General features: G+C 42.0%; 1 protein-coding gene across 1 annotated transcript in view; it reads right to left on the minus strand.

Moving 5' to 3' along the window:
• EP300 (EP300 lysine acetyltransferase) overlaps positions 1–15,993 on the minus strand; it is a 76,749-nt gene extending 60,756 nt beyond the window's left edge. Inside the window, exon 1 of the mRNA XM_080811261.1 lies at positions 15,480–15,993. Coding sequence (XP_080667387.1) covers positions 15,480–15,573 — 94 coding nt within the window. The 5' untranslated portion in view covers positions 15,574–15,993. The remainder of the gene's footprint in view (positions 1–15,479) is intronic.
• Between the last annotated feature and the right edge of the window lie 3,625 nt (positions 15,994–19,618).

The raw sequence follows: 19,618 nt of genomic DNA on the forward strand, positions 1-19,618 counted from the left end.
TCCTGGGATAGAGTCCCACAACAGGCTCCCTTACTCAGTGGGGAGCCTGCTTCCCCCCCAGCCTGCCACGCCTCCTGCTTTGTGCTCTCTCTGACAAATAAATAAAACCTTTAAAAAAATTTTTTTTTCTGAATCACTAATGAAAAGACAACTGCTTAATATGTGGATATATTTCCTTCACTGTTTCCACTTACATAATTCACTAAACTAAAATCATACGTATTTTATGAACAAGCTTGCATTCTACTTTTCCCCTACAGTATACAAGGATATATCCCATCATCTGCATAGTTTTAGTGCTGAACATTTAAGTAAAAAAAACTCTGCTCATTTAGAAATTTTATTTTATTTATTTTTTTTAAGATTTTTTATTTAGGGGCGCCTGGGTGGCTCAGTGGGTTAAGCCTCTGCCTTCGGCTCAGGTCATGATCCCGAGGTTCTGGGATCAAGCCCCGCATCAGGTCTCTGCTCGGCAGGGAGCCTGCTTCCCTTCCTCTCTCTGCCTGCCTCTCTGCCTACCTGTGATCTCTGTCTGTCAAATAAATAAATAAACTCTTTAAAAAAAAAAAAAAGATTTTTTATTTATTCATTTGACAGACAGAGATGACAAGTAGGCAGAGACGCAGGCAGAGAGAGACAGAGAGAGAGGGAAGCAGGCTCTCTGCTGAGCAGAGAGCCCAATGTGGGGCTTGATCCCAGGACCCTGAGATCATGACCTGAGCCGAAGGCAGAGGCTTTAACCCACTGAGCCACCCAGGCGCCCCAAGAAAACCCATTTTAAAGAGAATCAGGAAGGGGCACCTGGGTGGCTCAGTCAGTTAAACATCGACTCTGGTTTTGGCTCTGGTCATGATCTCAAGGTCATCGGACTGAGCCCTGAGTTGGGCTCTGCACTGAGCAAGAAGTCCGCTTGAGATTCTCTGTTCGTCCCTCTCCTTCTGCCCCTCCCCAGGCGCGTCTCTCTTTCTCTCTCTCTCTCATAAATAAATAAATAAAATCTTTTAAAAAAAATCAGAAAAATTAAATATGACTGAGTGGTGGGTAGTATTAAATTATCGATTTTGGTGGGTGTGGTAATAGCATAGTTACTATGTTAAAATAAATCCTTTTAACTAAGAGATACATATGAAGTATTCCTGGTGAAACCACTTGTCTGGGATTTGCTATAAAACACTCCAACAAAAAAGGAAAGCAGGAGAGCATGTATGTGTGTGCAAAAATAACTTGAAGTAACAGGCACATGGGAATTCCTTTTAACTATTCTATTAAGTTGAAATTTCCCATTTAAATAAGTTTAAAAGGAGACACAGAAAGCCTGAATAATCCTAAAATACTATTAGGGATTCTCCCTCCCTGTCCCCATGCCCCTCCCGTTGCTCCTCTGCACTCTCCCTCTCTCAAATGAATTAATCTTGAAAGAAAGAAAGAAAGAAAGAAAGAAAGAAAGAAAGAAAGAAAAAGAGTGAGTCTCTGTCTTAATCATTGGTTGATCTTCCCATAAGGAAAACACCGTATCTAAATGTTTTTTTTTACAGGCATTTCCCACTGAACTTTTTTTTTTTTTTTGAAGATTTTACTTATTTGAAAGAGGGAGAGACAGTGAGAGAGAGCATGAGAGGGGAGAAGGTCAAAGGGAGAAGCAGACTCCCCATGGAGCTGGGAGCCCAATGCGGGACTTGATCCCGGGACTCCAGGATCATGACCTGAGTCGAAGACAGTTGCCCAACCGAGCCACCCAACAGCCCCCCCTCAATGAACTTTCCAAGTAAAAGACACTTCAACCTCATACACACTTCTAGAAAACAGAATACTCTAAAAATCACATGGCCAGTACAAGAAAAGAAAATCATGAACGTAATAAGTAAAAACCAAAACCAAAAACTCCAAAACAACAACAAAAAAACCCCCTGCAAGTCAAATTCATCAGTGTCTTGAAATGTACTGTAATGATCAAGTTGGGATAATGTCAGGAATCCAGGGTGGAGGGGTCTGCATCAGAAGCCTCGAATATCCGTAAACATCATCCACTGTATTAACAAAGGAGAATGGAAATATAAGGTTCATCTCAATGGCTGTAAGAAAAACTATATAAAATTCAATACCCAGTCACACACAACAAACCCCAAACCAAACCAACAGAAAACTACAGCAATCAAGAAAGTGATGGGAACTTCCTTAAAGTGATAAAAAAAGGTTCCTTCCAAAACCCAGAAACTGACAGCAAATAATGCATTAACGGACCAACATCAAAAGTCTCTTTAGCATCAGAACAAGAGAAAGATACCCATGAGAAACACTTCTAATTCAACGTTGTACTGGACAATCTAGCCAAAGGAATACTACAAGAAAAATTACACATTCAGCGCAATGCCAATCAAAATCCTAACAGTTTTTCAGGGCACCTGACAAGAGGATTCTGAAGAACCCACAGAAGAGCCTAGTTTCCACCTCTGTATAACACAAAGTACCTACTTCTAAGTTATTTGTAGAATAGTGCCTGACACATATTGAGCACCATAAAAATGTTTTATCTATTATTATTCAATGGAATCATTACCTGATTAGGAGACAAACAATCTTATAATAATGAGAACAAACTTTTATCAGGCACTTTCAACAAGGGATTGTTCTTGGCACTTCAGGAATTGTATTATTCCCACTAACCCTTCTCAACTGTATCTGTAGTAGATAAGAGCCACACACACAGAATTCATTGAGGAGAAATCAACTTTAGGAATATGGAAGTCTCACTGGAGACCCTAGAATCTTGAGGATTTTAATTTAACCTGCATTATAGCCACAAATTTGCTCCATCTGATTGCTCCTTCATGTTTATGCAAAACATTTCCCAACACGTTAAAAAGTTTAGCTCCATCAGGAAGCCAGACAGGAGGGTTTACATGGATAGACCCTGAAAATAAAAGTTTTGTTTTTTGTTAATGGCAATCCTGTATTTTCAATAGACCTAAAATGTAGTTACTACTACAAGAGATCCACTCAGGTTTCAACTCAAAGATTGATCCCAATATTCCTGTTTCCCAAGATGGCTCTCAATCTCAACTAGGCATCCCCTTCTACCTTTTATTATGGCTAAATGTTTGTGTGCATCTTACTCCATTACCAAATTACGAGTATCTGAAGGATAAGGGTTGCATTTATTTTTTTAAAAGATTTGAGAAGGAGCTTGCATATGTGCACAGGGAAGGGGCACAGACAAAGATTCTCAAGCAGACTCTCTGCTGAGCAGGGAAGCAGGATGTGGGGCTCAACCTCACAACCCCATCATGACCTGAGCCGAAATCAAGAGTTGGACGTTTAATTGACTGAGCTACCCAGCCGTCCCAAGGGTTGCATTTAATAAATATTTACATTTCTCACATGATCTACCATATACTCACAGAATTAAATAATGTTTTACAGCAATTCTAAAATTGCATACTGTAATTACTTATATTTGATTGGTATTTATAACTAAATAAGAGTTCTCTTATCTCTACTTAAACTTTTTTTTGAAAGATTTTATGTATTTATTTGACAGAGAGTGATCACAAGTAGGCAGAGAGGCAGGCAGAGAAAGAGGAAGGGAAGCAGGTTCCCTGCTGAGCGGAGGGCCCAATGTGGGGCTTGATCCCAGGACCCTGAGATCATGACCTGAGCCGAAGGTAGAGGCTTAACCCACTGAGCCACTCAGGCACCCACCCCTACTTCAAACATTTTCAACAGCTATACTAATTTGGAAGACTACATAAAAGTCATATATACTTTGATCAAACAGACCCTATTATTTCATCTAATATCATTAACAGTCATTACTACTCCTAAGCTACTTTGTGCCTCAAAGCTCTGGACATTTATAATTCCTAAATGCCATCAACTATCACTGTTATCTATACCTTGGCACTGCGCAGGGAGTCTAAACCCAATTCTATAAGCTGACCTCATTTACCAACTGTGAGCTCAAGTCACCCTTCCACCAAGAGATAGTAAAACTTTCTCTACTTCCTTCATGGAGTTTTATTGTTGTTGTTCTGTTTTTAGGGACAGGAACAGTGTTTACTGAAAAAGGTAAACTCACACAGAAGATTCTGATGGCCCTGGCTGAGTGACAGAGAATCTGAATGCCTGATGAGAAATTTCAGAACCTTCTGTCCAGAGGGATGGGCCAGGATAACTTCCAGTGTGAGTCCTTAGCTACAACTTTGTCCTAGACAACAAATGAAACCCATGGTCTAAAACTAGTAGAAAAGCAAGTTCCAAACTAAAAGCAAAATATATGAAGATGTAAGGGAAAAAAATAATTAAAAAATTTAATGTCACATTTAGGAAATCCTACAGGATGGTGGGTTTTAGTACTGACCAGTCTCGATTTCATGCTTATTACTGAGCTTTTCGAATTCTTCCTCTTCCTTCAAGGAAAGGGGAAAAAATGAAGGTTCAAATAAATCCTCTTCTCAGACCCCTATCTCAACTTGCCCTTCATAGAAATTAGTTCACATCAGCTGAATAAAATTTAGATGTTCAACAAACATGAGAAACCTAGAAGATCCCCTAAGCTAAGAGTAGAGAAAATTGGTCTACTGAAGAACTTTAAGCAAAAATATGATATGAACAAACCTGTATTTCTTAGAGCCCACTCAGGCAAACAAGATAAAGAATGAATTGGACGGACGTGTTGGAGTCAGAGAGACTGGTTAGGGGACTGCTGCTGGAGAAGTGACAAAAACTAGCAGTTGATCCTGGAGCAGATGTATTAAATGAGCACAGGCACCAAAATGTCAATCAAAAGAACTCTGACTACAGAAGGGGGGTTAAGAAAAAAGACAAGGATGACTCCTAAGTTTCCGGGCTGGATGACTTAAAAGAGTATATAAGGGTTCTGCTACCCAGATGGGCAATCTAGAGGAATACATGATGATGTAAGAAAAAAGTCACCACTGGACATTAGGGGGACCATCAAATATACAAGTGTTTAAGGGACAATAATCTTAAACCATCAAAGGATGTTAAAACCCAACATTCCCCAGCCCATCCATCAGGAATACTGTCCTGGAAACCAGGTTCCAAGAAAGAAATGTTAGTCATGTCCCATGCTCCAGGAAGAATTTACTAAATGTATATACTAGGAAATATTTACTAAACCGGGTAAGAGTAGTTCACTGGAGTTGCAAACAGCAAATGCCAGACTGCAGTGGATTGAGGGGGAGGAGGTAAGAAAGGAAAAGACAGCAAGTATCTTTTCTAGATATTAAAGTAAGCTCCTAAATATTCACTTAATTGCCTCCTTTCTCTATGGTTAGAAATTTATAAATCTGAAATTTATTCTATTACCTTTTAGACTATCCTACAGCAAATTATCACAAAATAATATCACAGACAACTGTTGAATAAACTCACACTATGTCCAATAAGATATTTCCTGCTTACTTTTAAAAAATTATCTACCAACCAACATCATTAGCAGACAGTTTCTACCAAATAGTTGGCTGAAAAGTTCCCAAATACCTTTAATGATGCTCAAGTACAAAATAACTTTGAGTAAAATGTTTCTTCACCTGAGTGTGAAGAAATACAAATACAGTCCAAATACAAATACAAATACAAATACGATCCAAATACAGTGATACAAATGTGACTAACAGGACAGATTTAAATGTGATTTGCAAAGTTTAGAATACATGAGGTGTATCCAATGGACCAGATATTAGAAATGTGACAACCTAAACAAAAACAAAATTGGACTGAATTATGTGGGAAACCAGCGTTGAGTCAAAACATCCTTTCATTATTACATACTGATTTTGTAGGTCACCCTTGGTGTTTTCTATATTGCTATACGATTTAGCCATGTAATCTCTTGTAAAATGAATACCCACATCACTTAGCCTTTCCAAAAATGATGATTCCACAATATGAGAAACCAGATAAATACTACCTACCATGAAATACATAAATGAAGCATAACCTTCAAAATTAGAATTCTTAACAATACAATCCCACACTGCACACTGTGCTGTGAGTATAAATAATAGGCTTTTTTTTTTTTAAGTTTCTAATTAGGATGTGACAGTTGAAATAATTTTGGCTCAAAACCTAACTCTACTGAATGGCACCTCTTCCCAGTTATACATTTTTCCCCATTTACAAGGCCCAAACATTATTTGTTTGTAACAGGCTTATTTTTGTGATTTAGGTAAACTGAAGTCAAATAAAAAACTCAGTTCTGCTCTTAAACTGTGCACATAAGCAAAATACCCATACTAATATCCACACTATTCCAAAACTAGTCAATTCTGAAGAATGCACTTAACAGAAGACAGCATTTATCCACTGAGTCTCTCTCTCTCTCTTTTTTTTAAGAGTTTATTTGACAGAGCAAGAGAGAAAGCACACAAGCAGGGGCAGCAGCAGAGGGAGTGGGAGAGGGAGAAGCAGGCACCCTGGGATTATGAACTGAGCGGAAGGCAGACGCTTAACCAACTGAACTACCCAGGTGCCCCTGATTCTCCTTTCATTTAGTTTACTCTATGGCATTAAAATGCTTTAAAAAAAGAACATTCCAGATCTCAAAACCTTTCTTTCCTCTAACCCAGCAGTAAGGCCAGAGGATAAGTAGGAGCGGGACAGGTGAAGGATGGAGAGAAAGAAAATGGGATGTGTACCACCTAAAGCTCCAGTTCAGCAACTGTTAAGAATTCAAAGTAGGGGGGCGCCTGGGTGGCTCAGTGGGTTAAAGCCTCTGCCTTTGGGTCAGGTCATGATCTCAGGGTCCTGGGATCGAGCCCCACATCAGGCTCTCTGCTCAGTGGAGAGCCTGCTTCCTCCCGCCCCCCCCCACCCCCCGGGTTTCTGCCTACTTGTGATCTCTGTCAAATAAATAAATAAAATATAAAAAAAAAAAGGACATTTTAAAACATTGCAGCCTTTAAAAATGAGGCAAATTTGCAGACTTCATGGATTAATTAGAATGAAACAGCTTTCCTAACCTTCATTCAGTGCTTTATTTAAAAATTGTATTTCGATACTCTGTAGATGTAGAACTAATCTAATCACAAACAACCCACCTATCAAGAAAAGAAAGATGCACAAACACTTCAAAGCTACTTTTCAAAAACTAAGAAAATTTAATGAAATATCCATGCTGGAAAAACAGATATGACTTCTAATACTTTTCAAGACAACTGGAAACAATCTGTGAGTTATCTATAAATCTGGATTGAAGACGATCAATATTAGGTTATAGAGAATCACACAGCTATGCATGTCAGCAAGTGTTGAATTTTGAAATCCAAAGGAGTCAAAGGGCAGAAGTGCAAGCAAATTTCAAAATATGCATTCTTAACATTGTCCTGCAACCATGACATCAAAAGGTGTACCTATACTTTGGCAAGTGACTGACTTGGAGTTGACTCTTAACCCCAACACATTTAAGTTAGGTCTCAAAATTTAAACAAAAGATGAAGTGTTATAAGTGATCAAATGTGTGACCCCCGGCCCACTTCTAGAAGTTTTATGTTGACTACATGCCTTGCTCTTCATCAATTTATTAATATGGTAACCCTTCTTGGCATGAAATTAACTAAAAGGTGAGGACACTGTTGTTTATCAAAAAGCCCACTTTAAAAATCAACTCAATGACATGCTCATATTAAACCTAAACTGCATGTTAATTTAACCACCACTGATCATTTCTTGATTTTGAATACTGGTAACATCTTGGAAGTGAGTCTAAGATTCATCTGCTTGACTGGGGTTTGTCCTGCAGGAATGAAATGCCTATAGGGGATCCTATGTGACAGAGCTATCATACAATCTCTCCATAAAAAAAAAAAAATCCTAAAGATTGTATATCTGTGCAGAAAAAGGAGAGAATGAATGGTTTCTGAGTTATCTCCTGTATTCTCCACATTTAGGACTATATTGGTAAACAAAATTGGACCTTAAAAAAATAAACAACCCACATCAATAATTACACTCTACCTAAAACTTCCAAGGCAAATGGAAGTGCACTTCAAAAGATAAATGACATACCCCTAGTCTTCCTGCCATTAGGTGCTCTCCTTGCTACTGAACCTGTACTGTGTCACCAGAATTAGTCTCCCCCCTTTCCCTGACCATGTCATTCTCTTGTTCATAAAAGCTTTATCCTGATGGTAAGAAATGTCAAACTCCTTACTATATTTCTGTCTTTTCATAATAGGACACCAAAATCCTTTTCCACCTGTCTCACGTGAAAACATAACACTGTAGTCTGTGTTCCAGTCACATTAGAACCACCTGTATTTGTTCCACCCGAAACACAAATACTCTTCCAACTTTCTCTACTTCTAAGGTAAGTTATCTTCTCCTACCTCTGTTCAAATACACTTCTGAAGTTTTCCCTCAGTTCTCCAAACTCACCCTGTCAGAAACAATCCCTATCCTCTACCTTTATCCTGACTTTTTAAAAACACTTAGCAGACAACTCAGGAAAATTGTGCGGACATGTATACCAACCCCATCAGATCCTAAATGCTTTAAAAACAAAAAGTACAACCTTGATTCATTTTTACAATTCCAAGTGTCTAGCAATTGATGTTTGGTAATTAATGTTTATTGGCTGAAATGAGAGAAAGACACACCAAATGAAAACAGTGACTACTCAACTCAGGGGAATCACATAATTTCAAAATGTTTAAAATTTAACTCATCACAATCCCTCCCCACCACCATCCATACACAAGTACTTCACTTCCTATGTTTGAAATCTTAGGAAATGGCAACCTCACCAATCCAGCTGCCCAAACTTGAAACTTGGGAATTACCCCTGATTCCTCTATCACAACATCCTAACGTGTAATTAATCACTAAGTTCTGCTGGTCACCCACTTTCCTCAAATCTTTCCACAGCTTTCCATCTACTAATTCAGGCCACCCTCATCACAGCTGGAATCCTAAAACAGCCATCTCTCTGGTCTCCCTATTTCGTATTTTTCCCTGTTCCTTTCCAAAGCATTCCTCACTTTAGTCAATCATCAAGTCAATCATCAAGATGTACATTGGGCTCCCTGCTCAGTTGGGAGCCTGCTTCTCCCCAATTGTGCATGTGTTAATGCAAGTGTTTTCTGGCAAAAAAAAAAAAATAAATAAATAAATAAAAATCTTTTTTAAAAGAGCTAAAATGGAAAAATCTGAACTCCAAGAAGAATTAGAAGGCAAGCATAACTGGCTCTATGCTCACCTATATGATGGTTGTATCTCGCTATTCCACCAGTCCACCCGGTCAGATGGAAATTAATAGGTTTCCTGAACAGGCCATACTCTTGTTCCCAGCCTGGGAGCACTCTTACTAATCCTATATTCTATCCTTCAGATCTCAAGATCAGACACCAATTCTTCAAAGACAGCCACCAGAGGAACAGTAGTTACAGCTTATAGGCCCCCCTGTTTCTCTCACTGTACACGGTCCTTTGCAAACATAATGTTGGTCAGTCTTAAATATCACTCTCATCCCCTTATCTATGTGCTATGTACGGGAAGGAAGGGTCCATGTCTGTCTTGATTAACAGAGTATTCCCTGCACTGAGGAGAAATGCCCCGTATACAGAAAATGTTGGTCCAATACAGATGAATGCCAAGTTGTCAACTCTTCTAAGCCAGTATTTTTCAAATTGTGGGTCACAAGCCAATAGCGGGTCATGAAATCAATATGGTGAGTCACAACCAGAACTTAAAAAAAAAATAATAGAAAACCTCAGAGTATGTTACAGGTAGTAAGGGAAGTAGTTTGTCCACTTGCTGAGGTAGGGGCTCTAGTTCTCCATGTAAAATGCAGTTCTTATTGGGTGTGGTCAAAAAAATTTGAAAAGCACTGCGCTGCTCCTTCTTTTCTTCTCCCTCTTCCTTTTTAAGAAACTCTTTAAAGACCCAGGGATAAGCAAACAGAAAAAAGAAAAAGTAATGTTTAATCACACAGTTCTTTAGCAAAATGCCATTCTAACTTGAGCATTTCTAGTAAGAACAATCTTTCTGATTTCTCGTTATGCTCTTAATACTTAATTTCCATTTTAATTACTTACATATACAAAACACCTTGTATGACAGGACATACAGTACTTCTACTTTTAGTCTCAGCTACTGTATTCTTAAACTCTTCAGAAAGTTAATCTTTGAGCAGACTGGCTAACTGTATCGTAAGCTTTACTTCTGAGACTACTACTTTCTGGGGGCACCTGGGTGGCTCAGTGGGTTAAGCCTCTGCCTTCAGCTCAGGTCATGATCTCAGGGTCCTGCGATCGAGCCCCAAATCGGGCTCTCTGCTCAGCAGGGAGCCTGCCTCCCCCCTTTCTCTGCCTGTCTCTGCCTACTTGTGATATTTCTCTGTGACAAATAAATAAATAAAATCTTTAAAAAAAAAAAAGATTACTACTCTCTGAACTTCATGAACTTGGCTTTCTCTTTATCCAATCTATCTATAAATCCACTAAAAAAATCTTTACCACTGCTTTGTTGTTGCTATATATTTAGCCAGTAAGGTTAAAAACCCTCAACACAATGAGCGCATACTACACTGCAGCAAGCACTCCATCCTAAACATTTGACAAAGAGAATTTTCTTTTATTCCTCATCATAATCCTGTAAGGTGGGTACTACAGGTGAGGAAGCTGAGAAAAAGAGGTTAAGAAATTGGCCCAAGGTTCACAGTTCATAATAAAGTCACGTCTGGGATCAGAAATCTAGCCTCTCCAAAAACCCCTTTTCTTAACCATTCACTTTTTTTTAGGAGTTTTAGTTTTTGTTTCTCTCTCTCAACTAAATTACTCCTAAATGCTTTTTGAAGCATTTGTAAAATAAGACCTATATCTAAAAACAAAGGATATCTTGACTGTTCAGAAGAAGCTTAACACCTTAAAATTCATTCTCTTAAACCTATGAGAACTAAGCAATAAAAAATTTCCTACCAAAATTTCACAAGAAAACTAACACCCATCACATGAAAAAATCATCTGCAAAATTCAATGTTTTAAAATTTTTACACTTGGGGGGCGCCTGGGTGGCTCAGTGGTTTAAGGCCTCTGCCTTCGGCTCGGGTCATGGTCCCGGGGTCCTGGGGTCGGGCCCCGCATCGGGCTCTCTGCTCTGTGGAGAGCCTGCTTTCTCCTCTCTCTGCCTGCCTCTCTGCCTGCTTGTGATCTCTGTCTGTCAATTAAATAAATAAAATCTTAAAAAAAAATAATAATAAAATAAAATAAAATTTTTACACTTGGTATAATTTAAGTTTTAACCTGCCCATTAATTTCTCTAATATGTTTGCCACATTAAAAAATTCAACCTCAGAAATTCTCAAAGAAAAAACCCTAAAATCACAAAATACACACGAAACAAGCATATCCTACTTTTCTATTAATTGTTGGCTGTTACGAATTGGCAGAACAGCTCCTGAGCTGTTTTTGTAAATATACCAGGAAGAGGTATTTTACACTCCCACTTGTCTGTGCAACGTTCTTCCTACTCTTTTTTTTCCCTTTCCTATTTACCACTTAATGTCCCTACAAACACCACTAGGCACTTATTTTCAACTTCTTGTTTCAATTTTTCTTGCTTTTTATAGAATAGACTAAGAAGAAGGTGGAAAAGCAAAGTAAAACAGAAAATAATGCAAAAAGACAACCAAAGGCAGAAAGTGTTTCCTTTCTCTCCATTATACATTCACTAGACACGCCAATACATTTCTTACATCTGTGACAGACAAGAATTTCTGCTGGAAAAGGGCACCCATACTGTATGTAACACGTATACTGTTTACAATTTAACAAAAGTCACTTTATCTCACTATCAATCACATATAGCCTTCTTGAAGCCCTATAAATGAACTTACAAAGCCTTGAGAATAGGCAACTGCCAGAGTCCAAGGCACTTAATAAAATGTTTTGCAACCTAACACTGAGGTCAGCAATACCTCATTGGACCAAGGAGCCATAACAGAAAAACCCCAGGAGAACTTTAATATAAACATGCACGCCTTAAAAATAAAATTAAAACACAGTATCATAGGCTTAAGAACTGAAAAGAAATGGCCTCCACCAGAAATATTCTGGTTAAGATAATAAACCATTAATCCACAGCAGTGTTTTGAGAAAATATAAATGACATTAAAAAAAAAAATCCTTGCCATTTCCCTATTATGTGTATTAATCTAGTGGTTGAAATGAAATATTACATAAATATTACATATACTATCTGCCCTATCTGTTCCTTTGAAGTGAAAAACAGGCATAAAATCCAAGCCAATTCTGACACGAGTACACAGTAGGACTACAAAACTGGTACCAAGACCAGAAAGATCCTTATTTAACATGCCAGATCCTCACAATATCAGCCATCTTTCCAGAGTCTGTTGTTCAGTGCATATAGCATTAAGTGTTTACAAAGCGATGACAGAACATATCCAGTGAACAATGAAACCAACTGTATCATCCTCATCAAGCCCATCACTCAGATTATTACTAGAAATAGGTTCAAGAACTACTTTCAGGACTTACCTGTTAACTTTCCTGGTCAGTAATTTTACCAAGTATTTTTACAAATGGCTTTCACCATCTTTTTTTGGGTGGAGAACACGCAGTCATTTGACTTATCAAATAGTTCTGATCTAACCATACCAGGTTAAATAAGATTTTCAATGAATCAAGTACAAATACTGAAACAGGAAACACGAAGATGCAAAAGCTAAAATAATGGGTCTTCCTCCCCATTCCAACACATAAAACTTTAACTTAATTCAAGTTATTTGAATCAATCCGGAATGTTTTAGAAGAATCTTTGACTTCTCATTGAGAATTCATTTTTATTCTGCCATCAGTGGCTAACCTTAAATAATCCAGAAGTTGGAATTTAAACATTAATTTGTTAACACATTAGTATGTCAACCCAACTGGGTTCCAGTTTTCCTTCCTGTAAAACTGGCACATGCCAACACTCGTGGCAGGAACGCTTACACTACTAAAATAACAAGACCTAATCATTAAAAAAAATAAAATAAAAAGTTTCTGATGTCTAGCACATTGGGATCATTTTGACCTAGTTCTAGATAAAATTCTTAGTCAATCACCAAAAAACAACTTACTTTCACATTTATAAAATATCCAGGTAATAACTCAAAAGTCAAAAAGTAGAAATGTTTTGAAAACTTCAAGTTTTAAGAAGTGAGGTGTGTCTGTTTAAAGTTCCCTGCCAACTTATACTACACACTGTTGGCTGGGGGGAAAAAAAAATCACCAACTTCAATTAAGTTCACAATGGGACAGTATTTTCTTTATAACTCCCTCACTCTCTCCCTCCATCCCCCGCTCCCTGGCCAAAACCCAGACTGATTAGGATTAAAAACTGACACCAAAAAATTCCTAGAGTACAATCTTAATTTGGGCAGGGGGATCAACTCTCATCACAAAATTTAGAAAAAGGTAACTAATACTAAGATAAATCCTTAGTACTAAAATTGAGTTCATCTCAAGGTCGAGAGTTTTTTACTCTAAAAACCCACTTGATACATTTAGGACTCTCTTAATTATCCAAAGATATTTCAAGTAGCGAACCAGTTTTTGTGTACCAGACAGGTGAGACACTACTAAAATGAGTTAGCTAAAGTTGCTAAGTACACAGATCAAATAGGAAAACAGTAGTGCACCTGAACAGAGGTACCTGAACAAGAGTGCACAGCTTTCCTTTCAGGCCTTGCATTACTCCAAGACTAAGCTGCTCAAATCAAGGGTCATCAAAGTGACACAGGAAAGAAGTTTTCTCTGCAACATCCCAAGTGACTACCGAACTCAAATGCAAAATTCATTACTACATTACACAAAAATTAAAGAAATAACAAAAACATACAGACAGAAATATGTCTAAAGGTGATCTGAAAATCCTCCGGAACATTTTAGTAAGTGCAAAGAAATAGGATACTCGATATATGTAACAGTCCTGAGGAAAAAAGGCAAGTAAGAGAAAAAAAAAATCTGTGAAGAATACAGAAAGTTCAAGGAATAAGAATAGATCAAAGTTCCTGCATTGCCAATTTTACAAGTCTGAAGTAGAAAACTGCAAAAATCTTCAATCTGCAGGTTATCTTAAACTCATGACACATTTTTCTTATAAAAGCAAAGAATCCAAAGCATTTGCCACACATCCTTACATTTTCACCCTGAGAAACGAAGCCTACTTAGAAACATGCTTTAGAAGTTCTCTACAAACTCATAGGGTACATTTAACTCCATTATGCACTCTCACTGGCAGATGGAGGGATGACGTTGAGTTAAAGAGATGCTCCGTAGTAAGGGGGAGAACATCTTGTGGACTGTCAGATGGCCAGCCATTCTTCCCTCTTCATTATCCTGGCACCTCAAACAACTATGAGAGCAAAAAAGAAGGTCGGTGGCCATCAGGACAGCACCAAACTAATTACAAGGAGGGAGTGATGGAGGGAAGTCTCCCTGAATTTCCCTTGACAAAAGGGTTGGTCCACAACTGAGTGAAGTTAAGAATGGCTGAGCTTTTTTAAGCTGAAATATGGACCTCCAAGTATGTTTAAAACACAAAAAAACAAAACCACACAAATACAGAACCTAATGCACATTTTAAACTTTTGTACAATCAGTTTATGTTTGCAGTTCATGACTGGGACCCTTACAACTCCTAATTTTGATTTCCAAGTACATAACTTCACACAATTGGCTATCTCCACTGCCCCCCCACCCCGAAAGTGAGTACAAACTGCAAAGAAAATGCCTCTGCTCTCCCCCAACCTAAAACCCCAGAGTTTCAGACATTTTGGTCTCACACCAAAGAAATGGAAGATGTAAAATGAACTGCGCTCCATATTGATTCTTAAGGCAAATAAAAAAGGGGGGGGGGAGGCTAGGAATGGGAGGTAAAATAATTCGAACCGAATTTCAGCTTTGACGTTAAACCTAACGTCAAACCTGAAATCTTGGGTCACACATACACACAAATAAAATCAAGATTTTTTATACTCTCATCCTCAAAGGAAAATCCTGTTCAAAAAAGAGAAAACCTTGAAAAGGGAGAGTGGAAAGTAGAGAAAACAGAATAAGTGCAATAGAGGAGAAAGGATTCGCAATTCCTCATTTCTCAACAACAAAAAATTCAAAGCAAAATTGCATTAAAAAAGCCCTTACACACAAATGCACTGGCATTTCAAAAATTAAACTGCATGGGAGCAACAATAAAGGCTATTTCCATAGCACCACTCAAGAGCTCTAATTCCAGAACACACATCTATATGACATAGTGTTGCAACGAATGTATTAGGAAGCAAAGAAAATGGTTGGGCTACTGGACGTCTTCGACCAGCTCATTCAAACACCTCTGATTAATGAAGAAACAGAGAACTAAGAAGAAAGAAAAAGGAAGAAAATATGGAAGAAGAGGGGTGCACGGAGCAAAAAAGATTAAGGGGGATGTGGAAGGCCAGGGCTCCCGGGACTAACCTGTGCCATCGCTGGCCGACGCCGAGAGGGCCGGAGATGAGAGTTTAGGCCGCTTGGCTGAAGGCGGCCCCGGTTCCACCACATTCTCGGCCATTTTTAATTCTTTCGGAGATACAGGCGAGGAAAACGAGAATCCTCGGGAAATCTCTTCTTCGGCCAGGGCTCCCCGCCCCGTTCCCTGGGGTGGGCTTGGGGGGCTCCGCCGGCCCCCGAAAGGGGTGGGGGAAGTTCCTTTTTCTCTTCGCTGGGTCGCGGTGGCTGGAGAGGGATGCCGACTCGATAAAGGTAGGGGCAAGTGCGAGGGGCCGGGCCTGGGCCCAGGCCCGGAGGAGGGCACAGGAGCACAAATCCGCCGAGCGCGTCCGCTGCGGCGAATTCCCGAGAACTCGCGGCTCTAGAGGCGCAGTCCCCGGCCCGCCACGGCCGGCCCCTGCCCAGCCGAGGTCTCTCGGAGCTCCGCCGCCGCCATCAGCCTCTTCCTCCTCGGCGCTGTCCTCCTCCTTCTCATCGCCACAAGGAGGCGGGGGCGAAAAGGGGGGAGAGGAGGAGGCGACGAGAGACACTCACCTCCTCCCGGTGCCCCCTCCCGGACCTGCGCCCCCACCCTCCGAGCCCTCCTCCTGCCGCCGCGCTCCGCGCCGCCGCCGCACCGGCCCCTAATGGCCGCAGAGAGCTCGCCCGAGCCGAGAGCCAGGCTGGCGCCGCCGCCTCACATCGCGCGGCGGGCGGCGGAGGCGCGGCGAGGACGCCGGGCGCGGAGCTCGCCGGTCCAGAGGGCCGAGGGGGCCGGGCCGAGCAGCGCCGCCCGCCCGCGCCGACGCCGAGCCCACCGAGGAGGCCCCGCTCCGGCGGGCGGCGCAGGCGGCCTCTCCTCGCGCCGCGCTCTCCTCCTTCGCCCTCCTCTCCCGCGGCACAGAAATAAATACGGCCGCCGCTACGGCCCCCACCCCCGGCGGCCAGGTGCCGGGAGCGCCCGCCCCCCGGGGCTCCGCTCGGGGCCGCCCTCGGCGGCGGGCGAAGGCGCCGCGGGGCGCGGGGTTATGTAATGGTCCCCCCTAGGCGTCGACGCCGGCCCGGCTGCCGGGCCGCGGTGGGGGTGTGTGCGGACGGGAGGGGGCTGGGGTCGCCTCAGCCCGTGCGCCCCGGGCCCCCTGCCACTGTCTCAGCCCCTGCCGCCTCTCTTCGGCCCGGCTCGCCTCCGCACTCTGGCTCCCGCAGTTCGCACTCAGCCCGGCGTCCCGCTTGCCCACTCTCGCCCGCTCCCTCTCGCCCTCTCTCCCCCCCAGCCTAGCACACAAACAAGATGGCGGCTGTTGTTTCTTCCCTCTGCCGAATCCTCCTTACAGGCTAGCGGTAGCAGCGGCGGCCGGAAATGAGCCAAGGGGGGGTGAAAAAAAGGGGAGGGGTTGGGCCTCCGGAGGGAGGTGGTGAGGGGGCGGGGCCTGGGCCCGAGCCGCTCACACAATGGGGGAAGAGGACCCGGGGGCGGGGCCAGTTCCAATCACGGGATCCGCCCAAGGCCCCAACACGGTTGGCGCTTCCGCAAACTCCCCCGGCGTCACCCGGTGGCTCCCTTTAAAGGGGAGGACTTGGCGGCAAAGGGGGGGGGCTTGGGGGCCGACTCGGGATCTATTTTCAGTCGGTGGACACTTGCGGGGGAAGGTGCCTGGGTTGGGTCTCTGCGTAGGGAACCGGTGGGAACGGGGAGTGACGGAGCCCGGGAGCTGCACTGGGGAAGGCGCCAGGTCACCGCGCAGGTGGCCGAATCGGAGCGCCGTGGGGATGGCCCTGCGTCCCGGGTCCTTGGGCGGCCAGTCTTCCGAACCCCAGTGGATTCATCCAGGCAGGGGGTACCCCGTCGTCGGCCAGTGTTTCTGGTCAGAGACCCAGTGCGTCCTCTCTCCTCCGTCTGTCTCCCAGAGGGAACGGTTCACATTCAAAAATTCACACTGATTATGAGTTGTTTCCCTTTTCTCCAAATTTTACACTTTGTTTTACAATAAGCATATATTATTTTGATAATCAGGAAACAAAAATCACGGTGGTGGGAAGAAGACGCTGTAGGACCAGACCTAAATTCGTTTCTAGCCCACCACGTGTCCACTCGTCCCTACCAGGTACCTCTTTCACCAAAGGAGACGAATTATTTTTCTGAATACAGCTGAGATCTGAGGACATTTTATGCTGGTACTTTTCACCCACCCCCAGCAGGCTAGCTCAATAAAAGAGGTACGTTTAGGTAGCGCCTTAAAGATAATGTAGATACGGAAAAGGGCAAAAACGTAATGTGCTAAAGATAATCTAAACGTGGACAAAAGCAAAATGTAACTACGGAGGAAAATTCTTGAATATAAATAAAGTGTGTGCAAAACATAGTTTTGCAGAGGAGGGCCTCGCCAGCATGCTTTCACATTCCTACACATTATGGGATTCCGCTGTGTTTGGCCTTGGGTAAATTGGTACTTGAGGAGGTGGCAAGGTTGTTAGTGTTCCCCAAGGAAACCCCCAAACCAGTATCTATGGAGATAGTTAAAAGCTTTTTCACATATTTCAAATCTCATTGCTCCTTAGTTGGCATTTGCTTATTGGTGAATTTCACTTTGGTGGTGGTGGTGGTTTGCTCTTTAAAGTGAATGGTGAGGAGAGTAAGAAGCTAGCAGAGAAGATATCCATGGAGCAACTCAGGTTACCAACAAGGATGAGTTCTGTCCTGTGATGTTCAGGCCTAATTCACCGCAATCACAGTAGAAAAGCAGGTAAATTGAAAAGGTGCTTTAAGAAAGTTGTTTTTGGGGGCGCCTGGGTGGCTCAGTGGGTTGAAGCCTCTGCCTTTGGCTCAGGTCATGATCCCAGCGTCCTGGGATCGAGCCCCACATCGGGCTCTCTGCTAGGCGGGGACCCTGCTTCCTCCTCTCTCTCTGCCTGCCTCTCTGCCTACTTGTGATCTCTGTCTGTCAAATAAATTTAAAAATAAAATCTTTAAAAAAAAAAAAAAAAAAGAAAGTTGTTTTGGGATGGATTCAGCATGTGCGACTAAGGCCAAAATGGGCCTTTCAGGAATGATTCAGTTATTTCTGATAGTTTATACCCACCTTCGCAGTAAAGAAGACATAGGAAAGAGATGTGGACAACGCCTGGAAACTTGACAGGTAGTTTTCTTCTGGAAGGTTGCTCACCCAACTTTTTGAAGAGTTTCTGACCTTCGGAAAAAGATTTGCCTCGTTTTGCCAAGGATCCAACCTGAATTTAAGCAGCATTCAAACATAACTGGCCTGCCTGGCCAAAAGTACTTTAGGACTAGCTAAAGGAAGCCTATCCAAGAAGATCTGAGGACCATCTCATGAGAAAATTCTGCAAAAAGGAGAATCAGGAGCCATGGACCTGCCCAGAGGGAAGGCTCCACAGTAAACAGAGTTCTCATGCCTCCTGCTCCTTCCCGGGATTTGTGCCTTGGGGTCTTCACTCAGGACCTGGAAGCCAGCGGCGTTGAAGAGGGCTGGAGAAATGAGCGAGGGTCCCACGAATGCAATCAAGATGTGACTTCAGTGGCTCCTGGGTGGGTCAGTCGTTAAGCATCTCTCTTGCTGACCTTCTGTCAAATAAATAAAATCTTAAAAAAAAAAAAAAGAGAGAGAGACTTCAGATAGTTTCAAAAAATCAAAATGGGATGATCACCCTGGATTATATATACCTTAATCAAATGAAAATTTCCACCAATTGTGCAGTGCTATGTGTGGATTAAGGGTGTGCATGAAGAAGGAATTGTCAGTCACAAACTGGGAGGTGCAAGGGGGGTGGGAGAGGAAGCCACAGGAGAGAGCAGAGACCAGCAGGTAAGAACATGGCACTGAAGGCCACCAGGCCTGGGGTTAAATTCTGACTGTGTCACTTACCAGCTGTGTGACATGGGCAGGCTCCCAATCTGTAAAATGGATTTCTTGATTGGACCTACTTTACTGTGAAGATTAAACATGATAATTTAGGAATAACGTTTACCCGCAGTGTCTGATACATAGTGTTACCTTAGCTGTTTCCAGTCATTCATTCTAAAATTAAATTAAAAAGGGCTCTTCTAGGTGTGGCCCAACAAACTTTGTCTCGAGCACTTGTCATCAAGGGAAGAATGCCTCAGGAACTTG

This window comes from Martes martes (assembly GCF_963455335.1).
Source record: "Martes martes genome assembly, chromosome: 8".
Lineage (NCBI taxonomy): Eukaryota > Metazoa > Chordata > Mammalia > Carnivora > Mustelidae > Martes > Martes martes.